This window comes from Danio rerio, chromosome 13 (genome assembly GCF_049306965.1).
Source record: "Danio rerio strain Tuebingen ecotype United States chromosome 13, GRCz12tu, whole genome shotgun sequence".
NCBI lineage: Eukaryota > Metazoa > Chordata > Actinopteri > Cypriniformes > Danionidae > Danio > Danio rerio.
Genome location: NC_133188.1, coordinates 31277440 through 31300889, shown reverse-complemented (window position 1 = coordinate 31300889; position 23450 = coordinate 31277440). Strand labels below are relative to the sequence as shown.

At 36.4% G+C, this 23450-nt stretch overlaps 1 protein-coding gene across 2 annotated transcripts; it reads left to right on the top strand.

Moving 5' to 3' along the window:
• Window positions 1-294: 294 nt before the first annotated feature.
• On the top strand, window positions 295-18147 carry ogfrl1 (opioid growth factor receptor-like 1). Of its 2 annotated transcripts, none has more exons than XR_012388573.1 (7): window positions 295-637; window positions 2092-2178; window positions 2356-2434; window positions 5693-5771; window positions 10262-10328; window positions 11395-12516; window positions 13677-18147. XR_012388573.1 is itself a non-coding variant. In NM_001328046.1 (7 exons), exons 1-7 carry the CDS (start codon window positions 443-445, stop codon window positions 15115-15117), a joined length of 1149 nt encoding a protein of 382 aa, NP_001314975.1. In that variant the 5' UTR covers window positions 317-442; the 3' UTR covers window positions 15118-16437. The 2 variants fall into 2 exon arrangements, 1 of the variants encoding a protein (NP_001314975.1); NM_001328046.1 differs by having other exon boundaries at window positions 317-637; window positions 11395-11540; window positions 14622-16437.
• The last annotated feature ends 5303 nt before the right edge of the window (window positions 18148-23450 follow it).

Below are 23450 nucleotides of genomic sequence, written 5' to 3'. Positions count from 1 at the left end.
TGGGGCCTTGGTGCAGATGAAAAGTTTAAAAAGTGTATTTGTATATAGAGAGACATGGGTAACTAGATAGAATAGACAGAGATAGGTTGATCTCAGCAGCAGCTGCCGAAGAACTGCGCGCTGCAGACGCAGCTGGTGTGAAAGGCAAACGCCTGCGTGCTGCTACTGCTCGACAAACGCGCTGCTCACGCTCTGCTCACGCGCCGCTGACGCTTGCGGTGTGAAACAGGCGTTAGAGACGCCTTAATAAATGATGCTGAGCGCTCATCATCATCTCCAGCGCTGATCTCCGGTCAGAAGGGGGTGTGTTCTCATCAGAGCGCTGGAAATCCCCCATTAGTCACGTAAAAGCGACCCGGACGGCGGCTCTACATCATATTAAAGCTCGATCCTGAGCCGAGTGAGGACTTTAAACTATGTAGGCACGGAGGACAGGGTTTAAATGGGCAATCTGATGGGCAGCTGGAGATACAAGGAGCCGAGCACAGTGGAAGAATGCGACTCGACGTGGGAAACGGACTCGGAGAGCGACGAGCATCAGCCGGGAGGAGAGGAGGAGGACAGCGGCATCTCCGAGTCAATGAGCCCGGCGGAGGCAGCCAGAGGAGGCGAACAGCTGGAGCACGGATCACCACAGGTACCCAGTGATAACAAAGGAGAAACAATAACCATTAAAGCGATCGTCAGGCGCATCTGTATGAACTGTAAATGTACAGTCGGTTGAATATTAGAACAGCGTGTGTAGTAGTGTAGTAATGATTGTGGCTATGATATTTAAAATGCATGTAAATCCATGTGTAAGCACGCGTGCTGTGCGTGCAGAGAGCGTGGACAATGTCAACCCATTATCATCAGCCTATAATTATTATTACTAAACACAACGTGAAAGCTACTGAAAATTGCACGTTTTCGGCACAAGAAATACTGAGTAAATTATAAAAAAGGCTTTGTAAAATATTTGATAATAATAATTTAATAATAATATTTGCCAAAAATCACAATAAACACAGTAAAAGCACATTTTGTTTAAAAATTGACTCACAAATTTGACCTTTCACCTTTGAGCTATAGGCTATGGGTATCTATCTATCTATCTATCTATCTATCTATCTATCTATCTATCTATCTATCTATCTATCTATCTATCTATCTATCTATCTATCTATCTATCTATCTAACTAACTGGCCTTTTGCTTTTACACATTTGTCGTATTCATAAATCAGATAAAAAGAAAATAGTAATAATAATAATAATATAATTAATATTTAATATATTTCTTACGATTTTATTCTGTAGCTCACAAATTTATATTACAACATTACAATATATGTAATTCCATAACTAATATAAAAATAATGTACATGTTATTATATGGAATGCCAAAATGGCTCAAATTAACCAGAAAAAGGGGCTGATGCTGAAGCTTTTTTGCTGATGCTTACCTATAAGGTGATAAGAGAGTTAAATATATTTGACCTTCTTAGATGTCATTTTTAAAATGGCTCTGTCTTTTTCTCAAGGTTTCTTGGATTTTAAGGCCACAGAGACTGTGACCTTTTCAATGTGACCTATTTCCTCACGGGAAATTTGGCTTCTCGAATTTCCTGTCAGCGGGAAAAAGGAAATTGGATTTTGATTCATTTGAAGCTGACTTTGATAACAGCTTGTCACATTCACCATTATAGTTTGCTTCTGCGAGCCCTGCACCCGAAACCTTTATATTATCTAATGTGTTTATGTAAGTAAATGCAATGTTATTAATTAGTAAGCATCTTAGGCATGTCATTGGCCATCACAAGCAAACAGCTTCATGTTGTGTGCAAGAGTACAAGACTTCTGCTCATCGCCTTCATTCAACCATAAAGATCGTCAGTGTTTCAACATCACAAGAGGCTGAGAGCTAAAAATGTTCATGAATTAGTTAGAAAAAAGTACATAGTCTACAAAATGGAGCTCTTCTTTCTCTAGCATCCCAGTGGGGTAGAGCGGTGGCAATGTAGCTCAGATGCTGATGAGTGAAGTCATTCATTCACTTTTTCACCACCTATGCAACTATTCCATCCCTGTCACTTTTTTCCCCTATCACACAGTTTGGTGACATGATGGAGTCCTCCACCAGGATGAAAAGGAGCTTTTATGCTGCAAAGGACTTGTACAAATATCGCCACAGTTATCCGGTAAAGAGTTACGTCTACTCTCTTCACATTTCTCATACATAGCTTGCAGAGCAAAAATTAGATTTTCAGTAAATATTGCTGTACAGTCAGCAGAAACACATTCAGTAGAGCTCTGATGTATTACTTGGACTCTTAACTTTCTCTATCCTTCATTCCTGATTTCTTTCTGTTGCTCAGAACTACAAGGAGCCTCGTCAGCCGAATGAATATCGTAATCTGAGGTTTTATCTAAATAAGATACCGCTGGTGCCGGATGGTGAGTGTGTGTTTGCAATTTAATATCATAATGAGAGAAGCATAGGACTTTACAATGATACCTGGACTAAATAATAGAATGGCAATTGTGTTATTAATAATGTCCTCATATGCATGGTATTAAATATGTGTGGAAGTCTTTTCACAGTACAAAGCTGCTTTTATTGTTTAATAATGAACTTATATCATTGCCCTTTATTAGTATTACATGGTGTCCCAATTGTTTGCAGTAACGATCTGTTTTATTGTTTTTAAATCACCATTATATTAAAGGAACTTCCTCCCTGGAGGTCCCTTGATTCTCATAATGAGACTGTGCTTTAATTGTTACTCGGGGAAATTTTGTTTGCAGTAATAACAAACAACCATTTCAGGAATAAAAGCACTGGTGCAAATAATGATTTAGACTAATTCATTAAAAAAAAAAAAAAAAAACATGGTTTTACACAAATGATCAATGTGCTGGTGAATTATCTTAATGTATTTTGCTCTTGATTCCTTAAACACATAAAGGAATACAGTACTTGCCCACAGTAGATACATCCAAATGTTTTGTTAATTTTTCCTTCAGAATACTACTGGCTATTTTATTTTATGCTATTTTATAATACATATTTTTAAATGCACATATTTTCACCATATTTGGAGAACAAACATTCAGAATCTCTCTGGGTTCAGAGTTCATTTGTTTAGCTCACTTTTTCACTGGTTCTTGTGTTGAGAGCTTGCTGGATTGGATGTTTAGGGTGAAAAACAGTATGTGACTTTTTTTTGTCTCAGTTGTCAAAAAGTACCTCAAATACAACATGGGGAATGTAGGTTCTACAAGTGTACCAAGATATTGGGTCCATAATAAAATTTACTGAGATTTAAAATGGTATTTTGCTCTCAGCTTTAACCCAAAATCTGGGTGCAAATCAGTACAATCTCACGCCAGTTCATAACTTTTTGATTTAGTGGCTAAATTGAACAAATTTGTTAAGTTTTATTAGTATATTTAGTTTGATTTGCTCACCCCCAAGGTGATACGGTGGCTCCGTGGTTAGCACTGTTACCTTACAGCAAGAAGGTCAATGGTTTGAGTACCGACTGGGTCAGTTGGCATTTCTGTGTAGTGTTTGGGTTTTCACCTTGTGTTCGCTTGGGCTTCCTGCGGGTGCTCCGTGAGTGTGTATGGATGTTTTTCAATACTAGGTTGCAGCTGGAAGGGCATCCGCTGTGTACCCCTAATGACGGTTTGGTTTAGGAATAGTATTTTGAGGCATGCCTCCTTTTAAAAATAGTATGTTTTTGGCACAGTAGGTAGCACGATCGCCTCACAGCAAGAAGGTTCCAAGAAGTTGGTGTTCCTGTGTGGAGTTTGCATGTTCTCCTCGTGTTCACGTGGGTTTTCGGTGCTCCGGTTTCACCCATAGTCCAAACAAACGCATGCAGTACAGGTGAATAGAATAAGCAAAATTGGCCATAGTGTATGTGTGTGAATGCAAAAGTGTGCAGGTGTTTCCCAGTGTTAGGTTGTGGCTGGAAGGGCATCCGCTGCGTAAAACATATGCTAGGTAAGTTGGCGATTCATTCCGCTGGCGACCCCTGATTAATAAAAGGACTATGCTGAAAAGAAAATGAATGAATGAATGCATGAAACCATATGAATTTTAACAAATTAACCGCTTTTCTGAAAATATGCAATACAGTTACGTTTCCATCAATGCCATCGAACTGGTTTGTCAACATTTTAACCAAATTTTGGTTGAATCACTCAACATTTTTTGAGTGCAGAATGTCCATTCATTCTATATGCATTCATAGGATATAGATTGTATTTTTTAGTGGTTGCACAGCTTGATCTCAAGAGGAAACATAAGTAATTTACGTTTTGTCAGTTTCGTAGCTAATTCGTACAAACTTGTACGGGTTCAGTCGTATGAAAATTACAATTTTAAAAAGGAGGCGTGGCACCCAATGCCACCCCTAACCCCAGCTGCCATTTGGGTGATGAGTAAATCATACTAAATTGTAAGAATTAGATCGTATGAATTCATACAAATTAGCCACTAAATCAAAAAGTTACGAATTCCCATAAGATTGCGTTGGTTTGCACAGTAAGTATTGGTTCAATATATACCTACTCAAACATATACGAATCACAATGACATCCTCGTACAAAACTTGAAAAAAAAATGAGCAGATACTGTATAATCTAAACCTGACATACAGTGCTCTGCATTCTGTAAAATAGATCCTTATATATTCTGCATATACAGAAAAAATTATAACAAAGTTTGGGGCAACATAATGCTGAATAAATAAATGTAATTTTTTAGGGGCTTTAACTATAATACTTTAATAAACATGTTTTAAAAATTGCTTTGGGTTAAAATGTCTGCCAAATAAGAGATTTTGTGAAGGTAAAAAAGTGCTGACATTTCTTGTATACAAAGATGTGAACATACACACTGCAAGAACATTTACAGTATATCCAGATGAACAAGAAGCAGTTTTCACAAGCGAATACACATGCCAGCTGGTGTGAAGGAAGAACATGACTTCTGGAGTGGTTCATTAGCTGAATGTTTTCCCCGCAGGCCACTTTAAGCAGTCAGACACTCAAGACATCTCAGAGGAGCCATTGATTGGTTATTGTGGTCATGTTTGAGAATTAACTGGATCTGTTGTGCAAGCATTTAATGGCACCATAACAGTTTCACTGCTGTTTATGGAGAAGGATGCACACACAAACATGTAACAGTGCTGTGCATCCCCCTGAGATCAGCATTTCCATGTCACAGATGACCTACACCTTTATTTACAAGCAGTCTTTGTTTCTCCTAAAAGGTACAGTTCATCCAAAAAGAACAAATTTGTCATTGTTTGTTCAGCACAATGTTGTTCCAAATATGTCTGTCCATACAATTAAGGGTCAAGTTAAAGGTCACTACACTGGTTTGCTTTCCAGTATTCTGCGAATTATCCAAACAAGAAAGAAAGTCGTTTAAATTGGATCCATGTGGGAGCGAGTATGATAATGACTATATAATTCGCTTATAGAGCCATTTGGGACTGAATCAATGCTGTCTTTCAGTCAACCTTTTACCAGTGAACCTTGCATGAAAAAACAAACAAACATATTGATGAAAGAAAACATAGATCTTGATAGAATAAAAAACTGCAATAAATGGAGTTTTAAGTGACTTTAAGTGAGTTTTAAATGCTGAGCTTTGCCTGTTGTGATGATTTATTATCTTCCTCTTTTGCCCCTCAGGTATTTACATTGAAGAAATCCTCACTAAATGGAGGGGAGACTATGACAAACTAGAGCACAATCACACATACATTCAGTGGTAAGCTTTTTCTTTAATATTTTACACTCCTAATGGTTTTTTATTGGTATTGATGAATCCATGACGAACCTCTAACATCTGTGGAGCCTTTCCATTTCACAAACAGCTAAAGAAAGAAGAAAAACATTGTTCTTTAATGAACTGTTTAGTGAAATGTTCTTCAATGGCATCGCTGCAGGAACACTCTTTTGTAGCTTCTTTATGAGCAATAGTCAGTAATTGCTTAATAATAATGCTTAATCTAGCCCATTAGCCTGAAGCTTATTATTATTGCTCGTTCAAAGAACATAAAAAGTTGCATGCTAATATGGGCATGAGGGATTTTTCGATGGCGAGACATGGATTAGATATGCTTCTCTTTACCATCTGTTCCTAATAAACCCCATCTTCTTTAGATGCAAATCCTGTAGATCAAGGCAAAAATCAAACAAGAGCATGAAAGCGGACAACAGCAGCGATAAAGACAAAATCAGCACATTCGTGGTACCTGCAGGTGAAGGGGTTATCAACATCATCTTTGTCGACAAAAATATGGCCTTAGGACTGCATTAGATATGAAGTTTCTTTAATGTTAAACATTACTCAAATATTTATGGGGCACTTTGGCTGACATCATCTCTTTAGCAGCTGAAGAAGCTTTGGAAAAATGACTTAAGGGCATTTCTTGATTAAATGGTCCAATTTCCTTACATTAAAAATGCAAAAGATAACTGTTTTAACCTTAACATAAAAAGATAAGCCATATTGTAGGAAAGTTAGCAAGCCTTTCTATGAATTTGAAATTAAATTAAACATGATTAAATAAGTATTATGCAAACACTATAGTGAAACAACGAACAGTTGCTTGGTTCCTTAAAGATTCATAGCTTTTACACACATGAAAACATTTCATATTTGTCTTTTAATGATGTTTCAGAACACTTATGCTGAGGTCACACTTTAGTTTGAGCATGTGAATTTCTGTCGTGCTGCGAAAAGAGGCGGGAATAAATAAGATGAGACATTTTGAAAAAGCAAGCATTCATTTTTTTGTCGGCTTAGTCCCTTTATTAATCTGGGGTCGCCACAGTGGAATAAACCACCAACTTGTCCAGCACATTTTTACACAGCAGATGCCCTTCCAGCCACAACCCATTTCTGGGAAACACACACACACACTTTAGCCTACCCAATTCACCTATACCACATGTCTTTGAACTGTGGGGGAAACCAGAGCACCCAGAGGAAACCCATGCAAACGCAGGAAGATTATGCAAACTCCACACAGAAACACCAACTGAGCCAAGGTTCGAACCAGCGACCCAGCGACCTGTGAGGTGACAGCACTACCTACCTACTGCGCCACTGCGTTGCCCGAAAACGCAAGCAATAGTTGCTTAATAATAATTTTTAATCTAGCCTATTAGCCTGAAGCTGATCATTATTGCTTGTTCAAAAAATGTAAAAAGTTGCATGCTAATATAGGCATGAGGGATTTTTCGACGGCAAAACATGAATTAGATGTGCTTCTCTTTACCATCTAGTACAAATAGACATTAAAAAGGTGAGGGAATGCTCCAAATTGTTTATTTATGTACAGGGAGGTCATATTTTGTGATACGAGTTCACCAAGCTTGTACTTTGCAATGCAGCAAACTGCTAAACTTATTGTGCAAGCTTTCTATTCAAGTGCTTGAAGATGTTGCTGGTCAAGTTAAAAGCAGTCAAAAGTTCTTTAGAAACTCGACATAGACGGCATTTTGTCTGTAATGTCTGTATTTCCACTTGAAGAAGCAACCACTCTCGACAGTAACTATTTCAGAACGCGTTCTTCAGCAATTTTAAAGCGCATGCTAACTGACATTTTTTTTCTTCTAAAAACTGTAATAGTAACGCAATTACATTGACTTTAGTAACTGTAATCAAATTACACAAGTTTAAAATATAACCCATTACAGTTCCCCAAAAATATAATTAGAATACATTAACGCATTACAGTGGAACGCGTTACACCCAACTCTGAGTTCACACTCACCAATATTTGACTGATTAGAACGTGATTAGAACGTGCATATTTGGCATGTTGTCCGGGGAAAGGGCTCTGAGCTCGGAAAGACACCCTAACTCATGTTATACCACTTATCAGGATAGAGTGAGAGAGATGTGTTCTGAGCGCAGTATCTAGCCTGACTACAGAACGCTCCCCCCTCAGATTTATGTAGGTATCATGTTCAATAGTGTGGAGTTGGGGTGGTGGAGGGATGCTAAAGTCGTGAGAAAACACAAGTATGACTTGTTTGACTATTTATAGGTGTTCACAAAACATCACTAAAGGAATAATTCACCCCTAAAAACATATTTTTCATAGTTTTTCATTTTAAAAAACTATTTTATAAAACACCAGCATCGCTAATGAAGAGTTATGTAACCAGTGAATGAATTAGCTCACATTCAGCGTGCACTGAAGGTTGTGTGGAGGTTAAACGTTGGTTATGTGTCAATGCGTTCTTGTAAAGCTCTCAGTAGGGTGTTGTAACCTCTTGCCCGCTCTCTTTTCATTCCTGACTGTGCGGTTATTTCCAGGGTGAAAAGAGGGAGAGGACATGATGCCCCGATCCTGCGTGAAATAACAGCACACTTCTAAAATCAGGCTTCATGCATATGCTGCCAATCGTACCCTTGCACCTTCTCCTGCTGACAAAAAAAAAGAAAAGAAAAAAAAACTGATTATAGCTTCTCTCATTCCATCTACCCGTTTTTTTTTCTCGTTCACACTTTGTACACTTCCAGGGCTATTTGCATAATATCAATTAGCGAATGTAAAAGTGCTAGCAGACAGATTGCTAACATTTTGGCTCTTTACGTAAATTAAGATGAGATGACAGTGAAAGCTTGCCTGCTCCAGCAGGCAGTCAGCCAGAACTTCATGACTTCAGAGAGAGATGAGAAACGAAAGAGGCTGATGAGAAAAAAAGAGACGGACAGAAAAAAAAGATATGCCGAGGTTTTCTGGTTGTCCTTTGCTAGCGGTCAGCAACATGTAGGATCAAACAGCTGACAGGAAGAAATTTATCCATTATTGCATTTTGGTGTGTATGTGTGTGTGTGTGTGTGTTTGTGTGTGTGCATGACCCTTTTGTATCTCCCTTTCCCTTATATCTTAGTTAGAGTCACTCTTATCGAGAGTAAAAATTTGTGATGTAATTTTAAAAATACATTATCAGACATACTGTGAAAATTTCCTTGCTCTGTTAAAAATAATTTGGGTAATATTTAAAAAAGAATAAGAAATTCAAAGGGAGGCTAATAATTTTGACTTCAACTGTACATATTGGCACATATTAATCAGTATATTGAATTGTTAATGTTTTTAAATAACTATTGCTCCAAAAAAGTTTGGAAATGTTGAGGGACAATACTGATGTCTGCATCAAAGGATGTTATTTGTTACATGCACAATACAGTATAAAATATATACCTACATAAAGTACATACATTTTTTAAAAATGAATTCAAGTGAATGTTTTAAATATTGTGGGTAAAATAATGCACTATCGTCATTCTACTTATAACAAATATTGAGGTTTAAATAAAACAATAGACTTATTCTAACCTTCAATTAAAATATAGGAAATTAAAAAATATTTTTTTAAATTCCACTGTATTTTGTTGCAGATAAATGAGGTAAGCCTAGGGATTTAGAGGAGAGTGGTAACGTAATTAGAGTCTAATTACTTAAATCTAATGATTCCTACACTGTAAAACCAAACAGTCAGTTTATCAAATGAAATGAGTGTAATTAACTCAAAATTGACTAAAAGTTCATTCTACTCATTTGAAAAGTTTTAACCTCAGTGTTGAAGGTAATGAGTTAATTAAATACCTCATTATTTAAATGGAGTAAGTTCACAGTACTTATAGATTTTTTTTTTACTCAAATGGTTTGTAGCAATTGGTTTCCACAAATGGTTTAAGTTGCATTAACTTATTGGGTTATACAGTACTCATTTGGTGTTGGTTCTCTTCGTTTATTGGGTTTTACTGTGCTCAAATTGCTTCGTTAACGCAAATGGATTAAGTTTACAGTACTCATTAGGATTAGTTTTTGAACTTAAATAGTTTGTTGCAATCGGTTTCCCCCAGTGGTTTAGGTTGCATTAACTTTTTGGGTTTTACAGTGTAATTAATATGATGAACACATAAATAAATATGATTCTTTTAGTACTGTACAGTACCAGTAACAGTGAATTACATTGTGGGTGTTTCCTGAAAATCATGGTAAAAATCCATGATAACAATGTAGTAATGCCATTATGTTTTGCAGTATATACTTACATTTAAAAGACCTTATATACACTTATTTTTTGGCAAAATTTACTTAAAAAAAGCAAACATTAGCCAAATTATTTTTCAAATAATCTGTTTGAAAAGTATTTATTTAAAAATGTTTCTTTAACTGATAAATAATAATAAACGATAAATCCTTGCTTGTTTATTTACTTCTGTTACAGGCTTTTTCCACTTCGAGAACAAGGCCTAAATTTTTATGCTCAAGAACTCACTCAGGATGAGATAAAGGTAAGCATCTGAAATCAAGAAATGTAAGCATCTAAAATCAAAGGCAAGAAATAATTTAAATAGTGTCCTTTTTTGTGTCAAACATCCTTTCTCTCAACATTTTCTAAAATATTTGATAAAGTATCTTTTAAGGCTGCACGAATAATCGAAAAAAGATCTTGATTTGACCCTACAGTACATACAATCTTAATTTAGCTTTTCTATGATTCAGCCAATTATATTTCCAAGATCAAGAGAGAAGCATAAAGGTGGTCGCACAAGTCTTCACATGTTTTTGAAGATGTACACCTCCAAATAGTGTTAAAAGTGTTGCATACTGTATTTGTAAGTTAGAATAAGATTAAAATTAAATTTGTCTTAATGTAATGACCTACCGAGAGGACGCGTGCGCCTGTGAATGATGTCAACTTAAGTGTACAGAACCTTCAAAGTCAATCTCATAATGACAAATGTTTCATATTACTAGTAAAAAATTGGTCTAATAACGTTGTCGAACATAATAATTCAACTTTAGAATTAAGAAAAGTTGTATTCTGATGTCATCACTTTACTGTGAATTAACATCCAGGACATATTTATAGTCTGTTCAAGCCCACCATTTCCAGTCTATACAAAATTGAGCATTTTAACCAACAGTAGAGCTACAGTACACAACGGCCTAACATTATTGTTGCTTTACCCTATGTTTGAGAATTAGCAATGATATAACGAATAGCCTACTCGTATTGAACTTTATTGTACATTTTCAGAATTGTGAGAAAATCATGATCTTTATTTTAAGCAAAAAAAAAAAAAAAAAAACTGTGATTCTCATTTTAGCCAGAATCATGCAGCCCTAATATCTGTATTCTTGATTTGTCAGATATGATCTCTGCAAGCAAAATAAGTTAAAGGATCTGTTTCGGTGGTACATGACAAAAAGAAACCTTTATTTTTAATAGTGTTATAACACCTATTCAGAGGTGTCAGAACATCCATAAATATGTTTCAGCCAGAGACACTTTCTTTGTTTTATCATTTTTCTTAAACAAACTTTTTCTCCTCTTTGATTTTCCATTGCCAAAAGGAATTCCAAAGCACTCGGGAAGCCAAGAGACGATTCCTCCTGGCATATACAATCATGCTGGATTTCTTTGGAATCAAACTCCTGGATAAAAACGGAAATGTATCTCGAGCTTCAAATTGGCAAGATCGCTTCCAGCACCTAAATGAGTGAGTTATCTCATAAATACGACTCCTCTCCTCTGACCTTTATGTTCTAATTCTGCACGAGTTATCTTGACATACAGGTAATCTTATCTCCCTGTCTCCTGCCATATTTAGAAAGCTTCATTCCATCTATAGTCTCTTATCCCTGCATCACAGATTCAGTCATGACCCCGACTGAACCGTCATCTCATGCAGAGGCCAGAGAAATGGGTCAGATGCATAGAAGACGCTATTTAGTGAACAGCAGAGATAAATACAAAAAAACTTTACATGTAAGGAGTTTTACAGCATGGACAGAATTGCAGAGACACTTAAAACAGACAGCTGAAAAAGAGATTGATGAACACATGGGAAAGGAAGGGAGTGAGAAAATCCGCAGTGCAGGGGACTGATTTGTAGACGTACTGTAGATGACTGTGCGTGTCTGTCTGTGCGTCATTGCCCCAGGATAGAGCCATGGAGGACAAACTTACAGTACATTACAGAGACACAGTGCCCTACACTAATATTGGCACTCTTGGTAAATATAAGGGGGGGAAATGCTGGGAAATATGTTTGTTTTTAACCTTTTGAACTTTTGACAAAGCAAAACAACACACACACACACAAATGAAATGAGTTTTTTTTTGGATGAGAGTAAAGGCTTTATTTGTAACTTTCTGAAAGAAAACGTTAATGTTGTTAGATAGTAGTTTTGGAGATTTTCTGACCACTTCTGTAATTTTCTAGCTGTTATTCTTGGAGATTTTTTCAAACCACACTCTGCCTAATGGTATATTTTTACATGATTGGCATACATCATCTTCCAGACTTATTCATGACACTTCCAGTTGACCAGAATTTCTCATTGTTATTGCTCTGGAAGTGGAAATGGGAATTTTCATTGTTTTTACCCAATAGTTTTGTAGGCATTACCCTTTGTGTGAAGGTCAACAACCTTTTGACTTGAATTATGGCTGTTCTTCTGCTTTTACTCATTGTGATGAATGACTTGTGTCAGGGAATATGTACTACAGTATGTATTACTTCATATTTATATATCCCAGTGAAACAGGAGGTCATGATAGAACACAATTACCTTTTACTCACAACTCATATGTACAAAAAAAGTAAAATAACAAAATACTTATATGTAGCTTATATGAATTCATAAGGAGGGCGGCATGATGGCTCAGTGGTTAGTCGAGTCCCGGCTGGGCCAATTGGCATCTCTATGTGGAGTTTGCTTGTTCTCTCCGTGTTCGCATGGGTTACCTCCAGGTGCTCCGGTTTCCTAAACTAAAATGGCCGTAGTGTATGTGTGTGAATGTTTGTGAATGCGAGAGTAAATAGGTGTTTCCTTGTACTGAGTTGCGGCTGGAAGGGTATCCCCTCTTTAAAACATATGCTGGAATAGTTGATGGTTCATACCACTGATAAATAAGGGACTAAGCTGATGGAAAATGAATGAATGAATGAATGAATGAAGTCATTAGAGTGTCAATTATGGTGGCACACATATATTTAACAAGGATTTGTTTTTTGATAAAACTTATTTGTTTCTTGTTTGTTCTACCAAGGGATTTGTAAAAAACTTTTTGGCATGCTGTCCCGGGAGAGAGCCCTGAGCTTATAAGATACTCGAGCCCAGGCTCCATTCCATTAGCAGGGCGAGAGGTGAGTTTGAGCTCAGGTAGATCTCGAGAAATCCCCCAACTTATTTTTGGCTAATGGCAGACATAAGATGGCTAAGGAGATATACGGCTTCCTAAGAGCTTGACTATGATGCCAATTTGCCATGTTCAATTTACTTAAGTGTGTGTGTTTTTTAGACCGTGGGAGGAATCTGGAGAACCTAGGGAAAACCCACACAAGCACGGGGAGAATGAGCAAACTTCACATAAAAATGCCAACTGGTTTAGTAAGGATGTTAACCAGAGACATTCTTTTTGTGAGGCAACAGTGCTAATCACTAGGCCGCCTTATCGCCCATCTAGAAGGAGGGGGAGTAGGGATGGGTGGGGGGTTCTTCAAGACGAAGATACTGAGATAAGAAACTCTTGTTATTTATAGGGAGTTGGGAATCATCTGATTGGTGAATCAGCATAGCTAAGGGACCAGCCATGGATAATCATAAGCACATGCTCATCTCGAAATTAGTTTAGAAATAAACTTTACTTAGATAAAATGTTAAAAATTTGAGCAAAACATTAAAAAGGTTAAACAATAAAGACATTTTATCAAAGCCTTTTTTGCTCATCTTAGGGCACTAATATTACTTTCCACCAGAAAATACAAAGATAAAAAATACATGTGATTTACTCCTCAATGTTTTGAGTTTATCCAGTACCTCACATTTTAGACTTTTTCTCCCGTACAGTACATACAAAATTCAGATTTGTGTGATATACAGTCCTGTATATAAGACAATGCACAAGAGATCAAGTCATCCAAGATGCAAGTGACTGTGTTCAGTAGTCAGTTTGTTGCTGAAACCATGGTCGTTGGTGATTTAAAAAAAAAAGAAATATTTAAATAAATAAAAATAAAATGTGAGTCAACAACACCTTTTTCAGTTTTTAGAACAGACTGATTGTTTTGCTTCATAATACCACAATGTACTATATCATCACAAGCTATGTGAAATAATCCTGTTTTGCCTATATACTGTATGCCAGGGGTGTCCAAAGTCGGTCCTGGAGGGCCGGTGTCCTGGAGAGTTTATCTCTAACTTGCTTTAACACACCTGCCAGGAAGTTTCCACTATCTAGTAAGAGCTTGATTAGCTGGTTCAGATGTGTTTGATTAGGGTTGGAGCTAAACTCTGGATACCCCTGCTGTATGCTAAGTGCCATTACCTATAACATTTTATGAATCCACAAAAACCCTGATTTCAGCTTAAAAACTTTTGTTGAATGTTCTAGAGAACAAAAGGCACCCTTCATCTTTGAGCAGGAGTAAAATCATTGCAAATTTTAAATTCTGGTTATCTATCTTCTTAAAATATCAAAGCGTCCTTTCATGTTTGGCATTGTGTGAAACCTACAGTATATTCTAACCTTTTCCTCTAATAGTTCATTATGTCCTATAACCTTTTTTTCCCAGGTCGCAGCACAACTACCTGCGTATCACTCGCATTCTGAAGAGTCTTGGTGAGCTGGGCTTTGAAAGCTTCAAGCTGCCTCTGGTGCGTCTGCTATTGGAGGAGGCATTGGTGGAGGGCACTTTACCCAACATGCGTCACAGTGCACTGGAATACTTCGTCTTCACACTGCGCCAACATGCTCAGAGACGTGCCCTGCTCCGCTTTGCCCGGCGTCATTACCAGCCACCAGAAAACTTCATCTGGGGGCCACCCAAAAAGAAACGCATTCCAGCCTCTATCTCCACAGGGACAAGAATGGTGAAAAACGAGGTGGTGGAGAGAAGTGTGGCCAAAGCCAGGTCACCCAGAGAGGGCAGGAATAACGCGGAGAGAGAAATGGAGGACATGGAGGAGAGGAAAAGTGGAGAGTGGAAATTGGCTAAGGGGGCTAAAATGCTACAGGAGGGCAGAGGAAGGGTGGTTATAGAGGAATATATTGAGACCATTCCTCTGTAAGAACTGAAGGAGAGAAATTCTGGAAATGCTAAAAGAATGGCACAGCAATATTATTCCATACTATTGCCTTTTAGAGACTTGCTTTGTGAAGAACTCGACTGTTTGCCATTTTGTTTTTAATATAAAGTGCTTTTCTTAACTCTAAATATGTTTCACAAAGTGTTAGCGGATGAATTTCTCTACTGCGGTTCTTGCTTGCAGGCCTCGAGAGAGTTCTTAGCACATGTACAAGTGTGAGTATCTGTAAGTGCTACCTGAACACTTTGTGTGAAATATTGCACTTTTTGACTCTTCAGTCTTCCCCTGTGAAAGAATATTATTATCTTAGATGGCAAGCTTTGAGATGAGGCTTTATTTGTTAATTATAAGCCGGCTTCTCAGACCGATGCATTTTCTTTTTCAGGTTCAGAAGAACTTGACAAAGTTTCTTAGAACCGATACTTGTAGCTAATTGTAACAGATCATGATAACATGTAGTAAGTGTGAATATACTTTCAGGAATTTTCAGGTAATTGATCTTCCATGTTTCTATAGGTATGCGTGAGAGTTTAATTCGGTTTTCTCAAATACGTCTTGCAATATAAAAGTGCCTCTTTTTGTTAGCTAATGTTGCGTGCTCTTTCATTTTGAGTCGCAGTAAGAACAAAATTCAATTTCAGCTGTTTTTTTGGAGAAAAGAAAAGCTATGAACAACAAATGCAGTTTAGATATCATTATATATAGTGTGAGTGTTGCGATCACAACACAGCAAGATTATTAACTAAAGAACTATTAGCTGAAAGACACATGAAAAGAAATTATAGCTTAAAATGTGTAATATTTAAATACAAAGCAACACATTTTCACATGTGAAAGTTTAGACAAATTCTTCTGGTATTTAAATCTTAGTGTTTTTTTACAAGCAGATGCTTGTACCTCAGGAAGGCCATTTAATGTACATAATGTAGCTCATTAGTAAGATGCAAGTAAACAGAGTAAGGTATTTCTAAAACAGTATAAACATACATTATATTTTAACCAGTCATTTGTCTAAATACTGAGAATAAATCTCCCAATATTCTCAATATTTTTTATGACACACATCAGTAAATATAAACAAGTATTGAACATGTCATGTTTTTTTCTAGAAATAATATTTCCAAATGGGCTGCTGTCATGGAATTGAAAATCTTGGTAAAAACCCAAACAAGATAAAAATAAAGCAAACAAAAAACATTTGTTATGTGTAATAATGAAACGACACAAGGACAAAAGTACTGAACTACTGAAACGTATTTAATACTTTATATAAAAGTTTTTTTTTTGTGATTGGCAGCTTAAAGACGCCTCTCATTGCTCACAGACTTCAACAGAGTATAAAAATCTTGATTGTTCTGTGGGTCTCGTCTATTAAATCTGATTTATTTGTATGTCTTGTATATTGTAAATCTTGATTCTAATTAATATTTTCTATTGGTTTCAAGTGAGGGGATTGGCTGAGCCATTCTACAGCTTTACTTTCTTCCTCTGAAAGCATTTAAGAGTTTCCTTGACTGTTTTTTGGATCATTGTCTTGCTGAAATGTCCACTCTGGTTTCATCATCATCCTGTTACTGAAGATGTTGGACTCAAGCAGTGAATATTAATTTACAATGATGAAGGGCAGAGGGTCGCTGAATAACTACTGAAAGAATTCAGATTTCAGGGTTTTCACTACCTTTCTGCACCTTCCTTTCTTCATGTTCAATTCTTCTTTTCTGTTTCTTTTTTTTTTATTACACATAATTTAATTTGTAAACTAATCAGATTTGTTTTCTTTGCATTTAAGGATTTCTTTGGTTGTTACCAACATCCGGAGAAAAATTTCAAGTCAATGGCACCTTTAGAAATATGTTTTCTGAGACAAATACTGAAAGGCTCAATACTTATCTTTCCCGCCGTATGTTTGAAATGACTCAAAGTGATGGAGCAGGTCACATATCTATGTGTGAGAGTGTTTGCTGCCTTTCATCTAATCATAGTGTTTGTGTGGACAATCAGGGCTATTGATGGTCACTATTTACATACATTACAACTAATTGAGTGTTTTTCTTATTAGCAATTAATTAATAAGGATCAAGCATGTATGCGATGTGTGTTTGTTCCACACTGCTGTTTCAGAGTGTCTCCAGAGGGCTATTCAATACCTCCACAGCGCAGTTGTGTTTGTTTGAATGTGATGTAGCTTTTTTTTTAGCTTCTAATGACACACAAACAGAAGTAACAATTTATAGGAAAGGCTAAATCCTATTATTCCGCTAAAGTATCAAAAATTTATCTTTCTTGGTTTGACTTGGATTAAACAATGAAGATTGTCTATCTTAGTTTTTTCTTGCAGTAAATATTTGGATTGAGCATACTTTTCTGTTGGCTGTTTAGTGTGTGCAAGTCATGCATAACAAGAGTGGACTAATATATCCTTGGTCCAAAACTAGAAAAACAACCCTGTCATGTTGTAAAATGCATTGATTATTATTGTTTTTTTAAAAGAGAGCACATACCTGCACTGCAATATCCAACAATCCTGTGCATGTGGTTTAGTTCAGTCGGTACAAAACTTGCTAATTTATTCATAAATGTCTGTTTTATCACGTTTACTTAGAAATAAGTATTAGATATTTGCTTGATGATCTCTTAAGCAGAATTTGTTCCTGATTTTTAGATGTATTAAGCTTTGGAAACCAGTCGGAGACCAGTTTTATACAAAAACGTTGCCTTTTAAGTCACATTATGGGCAGCGAGACGTCAGTTTCAGATACAGCCAGTGACTTCTGTCCTGTTTGGAAACAAATAGCCATTTTCTCTTAATCGAAAAGACTGTTGATCCATATTTCAATGTTTCTTGTGCCATAGTTGTGTGGAAACAGTTTAACTGGCCAGAAGTGTTATGTTTTTATTTATAACTTGTTGGAAAATGATGATTTGTTATCAAAACAAATGTGACATATTTGAAAGTTCATATTTGGACATTTATATTGTGGCCTACTGTATAATAAAGTGCAGCTCTTTGAATTGTAGGTGTGTTTATGAGCACAATTCTAATTAATTTTTTGTGAAGTTTACGGTCTCATCTTTTAAATATTTGAGGTAAATTTATTTCAGCTAAAATCAACGTTATATCAATGCTAGTCAGAGGTACAGAAATAGGTATTGGCATGTGTTAGATCACCATCTCCACGCCAAATTAATATAATCCAACCCCGGACGCCAGATTTTGTCAGAAAACGTCAGTTTCTCTGGTCTCCTATCAATACAGGGGTTGACTAAGAAAACCAGAGAGGAGCAGAAGCAGGAGATGAAGTAATGATGTAAAGAAAGAGCAGAGTTTATTGAATAATCTAAGTTGCGTATGATACAATGCGCAGACTTCATCTGACCAGGATAAATCCAACAAGTGTTATTATACCAAAAGCAACAGCAATGGAAAATGACTGCTTCACAACATTGTCCAGATGCAACACAGACATTGAAATGGAGACATTCTCTTATCTCGTATACTCATGAAAACAAGTTTCGCTTGAATCCACGGTCATAACAATATGGAAAAATGGAAATAATAGGAAAATATTAAAATATAAAAGCATAAAAAAATGACAAATAATGAATAATAATAATCAAATCATTAACTAATGTTTAATAAAATTATATAATGATAATTACATAAATAACTAATGATCATATGATTAATTAAAATAATTTAATGAAGAATAAATTAATATATTCTTTCATTTATTTTCTTTTCGGCTTAGTCCCTTTATTAATCAGGGGTCACCACAGAAAAATGAACCGCCAACTTATTCAGCATACAGTTGTAGTCAGAATTATTAGCCCCCCTGTTTATTTTTTCCCCAGTTTCTGTTTAACGGTGACACAATTTTTTTCAACACATTCCTAAACATAAGTTTTAATAACTCATTTCTAATAACTGAGTTATTTTATTTTTGCCTTGATCACAGTAAATAATATTTGACTACATGTGTTTCAAGACACTTCTAGCTTAAAGTGAAATTTGAAGGCTTAACTGGGTAATTAGGTTAACTACGCAGGTAAGGGTTATTAGGCAAGTTATTGCAAGTGGTGCTCGCTGCAGAGCCATTTGAGGAGAGCTGAGCTCCAGCGAGGGGGAGCTTAAGCTTGAGCTCCACCTTTTTTGCACTTCTTCTACGAGTGATGTCACTGGGGGTAGGGTTAGGGGTGGGGTTGGTGTACGCATTAAAACAGCTTACAGGAGGAGGAGCGACAGCTCATGCTCCCCCTCGCTGGAGCTCACCTCTCCTCAAATGGCTCTGCAGCGAGCACCCTCTCAGTTATTGGGGGCTCATAATTCTGACTTTATTCATACACATACACTACAGACAATTTTGCTTACCCAATTCGCCTGTAGCGCATGTATTTGGACTTGTGGGGGAAACCGGAGCACCCGGAGGAAACCCATGCAAACACGGGGAGAACATGCAAACTCCAAACAGATAGGCCAACTGACCCAGCCGAGGCTCAAACCAGCGAACTTCTTGCTGTGATGCGAATGTGCTACCCACTGTGCCACCATCCAGCCTAAATGAATATAAACAAATGAAATAAAACAACACAAGTGAACGGTTTCTTTCTTGAAACAACCCTAACATAAGTTTGCTACAAGGATTCTCAGATCCATAGATTCTTCAGCATGTTACTATGTGAGCAATAAAATAATTATAAAACTATAATTTCTTAAGTTTTGTTAGTTTCAGAAATTGCTATTAGTTAATCACAGGTTTCTGAGAGTGAGTAATATCAATCTTATAATTCATAATTACAGCAAAATAACATTAAATATTTAGAAATATTTGCTTTATTGACAAGAAATGTAATAAGTACCAAATAAAATGTTTGCGTTTGAACATGGTTAACCAGAAAAAATTAAAAGGTCATTTAAAGGTTAAAAAGTCATGACCCCTGTTTTAGTTTCTGGCTCCCGTTTCTGCTACTTTTGTAATGTTTTGCAATAGCAACTGACTCACTGCATATCAATGCTTCATATGTCATTTCAAAACAATCTCTTGGCTTAAGATAAAGCGGTCCTGCCTTTACCCTTGACAGAGGACAAGATGAATATCACTCTGCCCTGTCCCATAATCCACAGCACTCAGTTGAGATTATTGTAAAGTCCAGGAATCCAGTTAAAACTGAGAGGAAAATCACAGAAGAGCAGCACCATATGGTCTGTTCCGGCAGTTTGGTCTCCGGTGGGCTTAAGGAGACAGTGTGTGGCGTAATAAGCTTGAGTTTTGCTGATGTTTGTCAAAGCGTCAGTGTTCGAGATGGTTTTCCTGACGTACACCTGTGAGTGTGAGTCTTCACTCAGAGAGCTGTCAAACACACACCTGTCTGCTCTCCTGCTGTGCTTCTGCACATCTTTTGCTGTCATGTGCTTCACTTCAACACAGTCTGTCTCCTACAAAATACAATTCTAAAATAGTTTATCAAAATGCAATAATCAAAAAACGTGGGATTTGTTAAATCTTTATTAAACTGACAAAAGTTCAAATGTTTTTTGAAATTTTCACTTAAAAGATATATTGTATTCAAATATAATTACATTTTAATGTTGATGACTACAATACAACATAATCCTGTAGGGACAGCGACACACACAATATCATTCCTTTTAATTACAACGAGGCAAGGTCTGGTAAGTTTGTAACGACATGATAACCTTGGATATAAATATCACGGTTTCATGGTATTGTGATTACTGCTCTAAGATAAGTTCTTTTTAAATGTCTTTTTTTTTTCTCCCAACCAAAATATATATTTTTTTCATTTTACAATTTTTCAATTTACAATTCACATTTATATATATTTATATATATATGAGCAATTCCATGCAAATGTCAACCTTGCCATGAAAAAAATCGCGTATTTTACAGTACTTTGAAATACTCAAAAATGTATCTGTCAATGTCTTCTATTAAATTTGATTTACCAAAGTCACACCAGTGGCAATTTCACATCTGTCACATCCATAACGGAGAGATGTCACATCCATAACTACACTTTTTCCTCCTAAATGCAAAAATATTAAACAAAATTAAATCAATAATTTTTGTTCTATAGTGAGCCATCTATTAATTTTTTGCTTATCATTATTTCTCTTGGGTTGAGCAGTTTAATTCACAGAATTTTTACAAAGTATGTTGTATACTGTAAACTTGCAGACTTTTTGGTCACATCCATAACGCATGTTTATTTTCCTCATTTAAAGTACAAAACATGTTTATATTTCTATAACACTCCATTTGCATGTGATACCAATCAGTAAGACAGTTGTTTTCTATCACTGTGGCCTTGTCATGCATACATTTATGATATATATATATATATATATATATATATATATATATATATATATATATATATATATATATATATATATATATATATATATATATATATATATATATATATATATGAGCAGTATCACATGGGTAGCAGTGTGCTATGGCTGTATATCAGCACTAGTGGGAGGCGTGCATTGTGGCTGAGTGCCTTAGCACCCCACCAGTACTGATATACAGGCAGAGCCCACTGTTACGAGTGTGATATTGCGTTCATACAACAGTTCAACGGCACAATCTTTTACATAAAAAAGTAAATCAAACACAGAGAGTCTAAAACCCTTTTGTATTAGGAACTACTTTCTTCCACCAGTCATTTACATCTGCAGCTGACGTCAGAACAGCAGAAGCCGTTACTAATTCACCAACGTCACTTTAGAGCTAGTGTTTGAATTATTCTCTATAGCGTAATGTGAAGTGGCGCTTCTGGTGTGTGACCCCCTGAAGGTGTTGATAAAACAGCAAATTTTGCTCACATTTGAAGATTATAAGGCTGAACGTGACATGAAATGCCATCCGTCTACAGAGATTTCTCACCAGACTGCTGTTGTGTTTGCGATAAGGAGGGACAAGGCTGAATCCAGCTTTTTATTCGCAATTCTTATTGACTCTATCTGGTCCACCTTAAAACCAAGAGACTTACGTTTTTCAGCTTTTTAATCGCGGTCAGAGAACACACTGAGCAAAGGCTTATTATGCGGTTCTGGCGCCATCTTGTGGATATACAACATCAACCGTCTTTGACCACCAAGGAGAAAGAAATTATAAATATTTTGAAATAGGCACTATTCTTGCAAATAAGCTGCATAGTTGCAATCCAAACAACTACATTCTCGATTAAAAAAGCCTCAAAAGTATATTTTGTTGTATAACGGCAGTAATAAAACTGTAAAAAAACTGTAGTGTCTGCTTGTTGCTGGCTGTATGTGGGCGGAGTAATACACAAAATAATATATATCATTTTTATTTATTTATTTATTTTTATTTATTTTATTTTTTAAAGAAATGTTCATCTTTAATTTGACAGAACAGTGAAGACTATGAGAGAGAGTATCAGAGAGAAAAGGAAAAATCAAGGATCCCTACTGCAGCCTGTAGCATGATGACATACTGGATGGATCAAGCCCAATATGTAGTGGAAATGCATGTGTGAATGATTGTTGCTAGATATGATAATTTTTTTTTATATGAATTGTAAAATTACCCACTAGATTGTGTTATTAACGTTTACACCTAACCTAACTTTTAACCCAACCCTCACATTTATTAACGTCTACACCTACCCCCAACCATAATGTCATGTTCATCCAGCGATCAAAACAACCAGAGGTCGCTGGTAAACACTCAAATCCACATGAACTACAAATCTGCTGATAATGGACTACAAGAACAGTCATGCTCCATGCACACAACCGGTTCCAGATCCTGACTGATTGCATACACACAGCTGATGCTGCTTATGTACTGATTACACACACATATATAAAGCTCACTTTAAAACCCTCATTGCCAAGTCTTGTTATCTGCTACAGTGACACTACAACGTGTTTTCTTTGTCTGCCTTTATCATGTTTTTGATCCTTTGCCTTGATTATTTGTTTAATTCTGTTTGCTGCCTGCCTCTGACCATCTGCCTGTTAATTTGACTTCGACTCTGGATTGCCCTCATATATCTGTCTGCCCCTGTTTTGACCACTGCTTGCCTGAATATCTGAATAAACCTGCATTTGGATCCTCACCTGTTGTCAGTGTTACACATAGACCCAACTGCCACATTGGATATTACATCATCCACTACATATTGGACCTGATCCAGTACATCATTATGATACAGACTGCAGAAAGAACATTTTGGAAGAATTGGCAAAGGATCAAACTCGAGTGATTGTGAGCACTATAGTAATATGTGTTGATGCACTAACCACAAATCTATTGGCA

What these genes read in the sequence shown, in the direction of transcription:
- ogfrl1 (NM_001328046.1), top strand. Translation starts at nt 443, where the DNA reads ATGGGCAATCTGATGGGCAGCTGGAGATACAAGGAGCCGAGCACAGTG. An exon ending in AATCACACATACATTCAGTG is followed by an intron (nt 5,772 to 10,261) that starts GTAAGCTTTTTC and finishes CTTCTGTTACAG; the next exon opens with GCTTTTTCCACTTCGAGAAC. An exon ending in CGCTTCCAGCACCTAAATGA is followed by an intron (nt 11,541 to 14,621) that starts GTGAGTTATCTC and finishes TTTTTTTCCCAG; the next exon opens with GTCGCAGCACAACTACCTGC.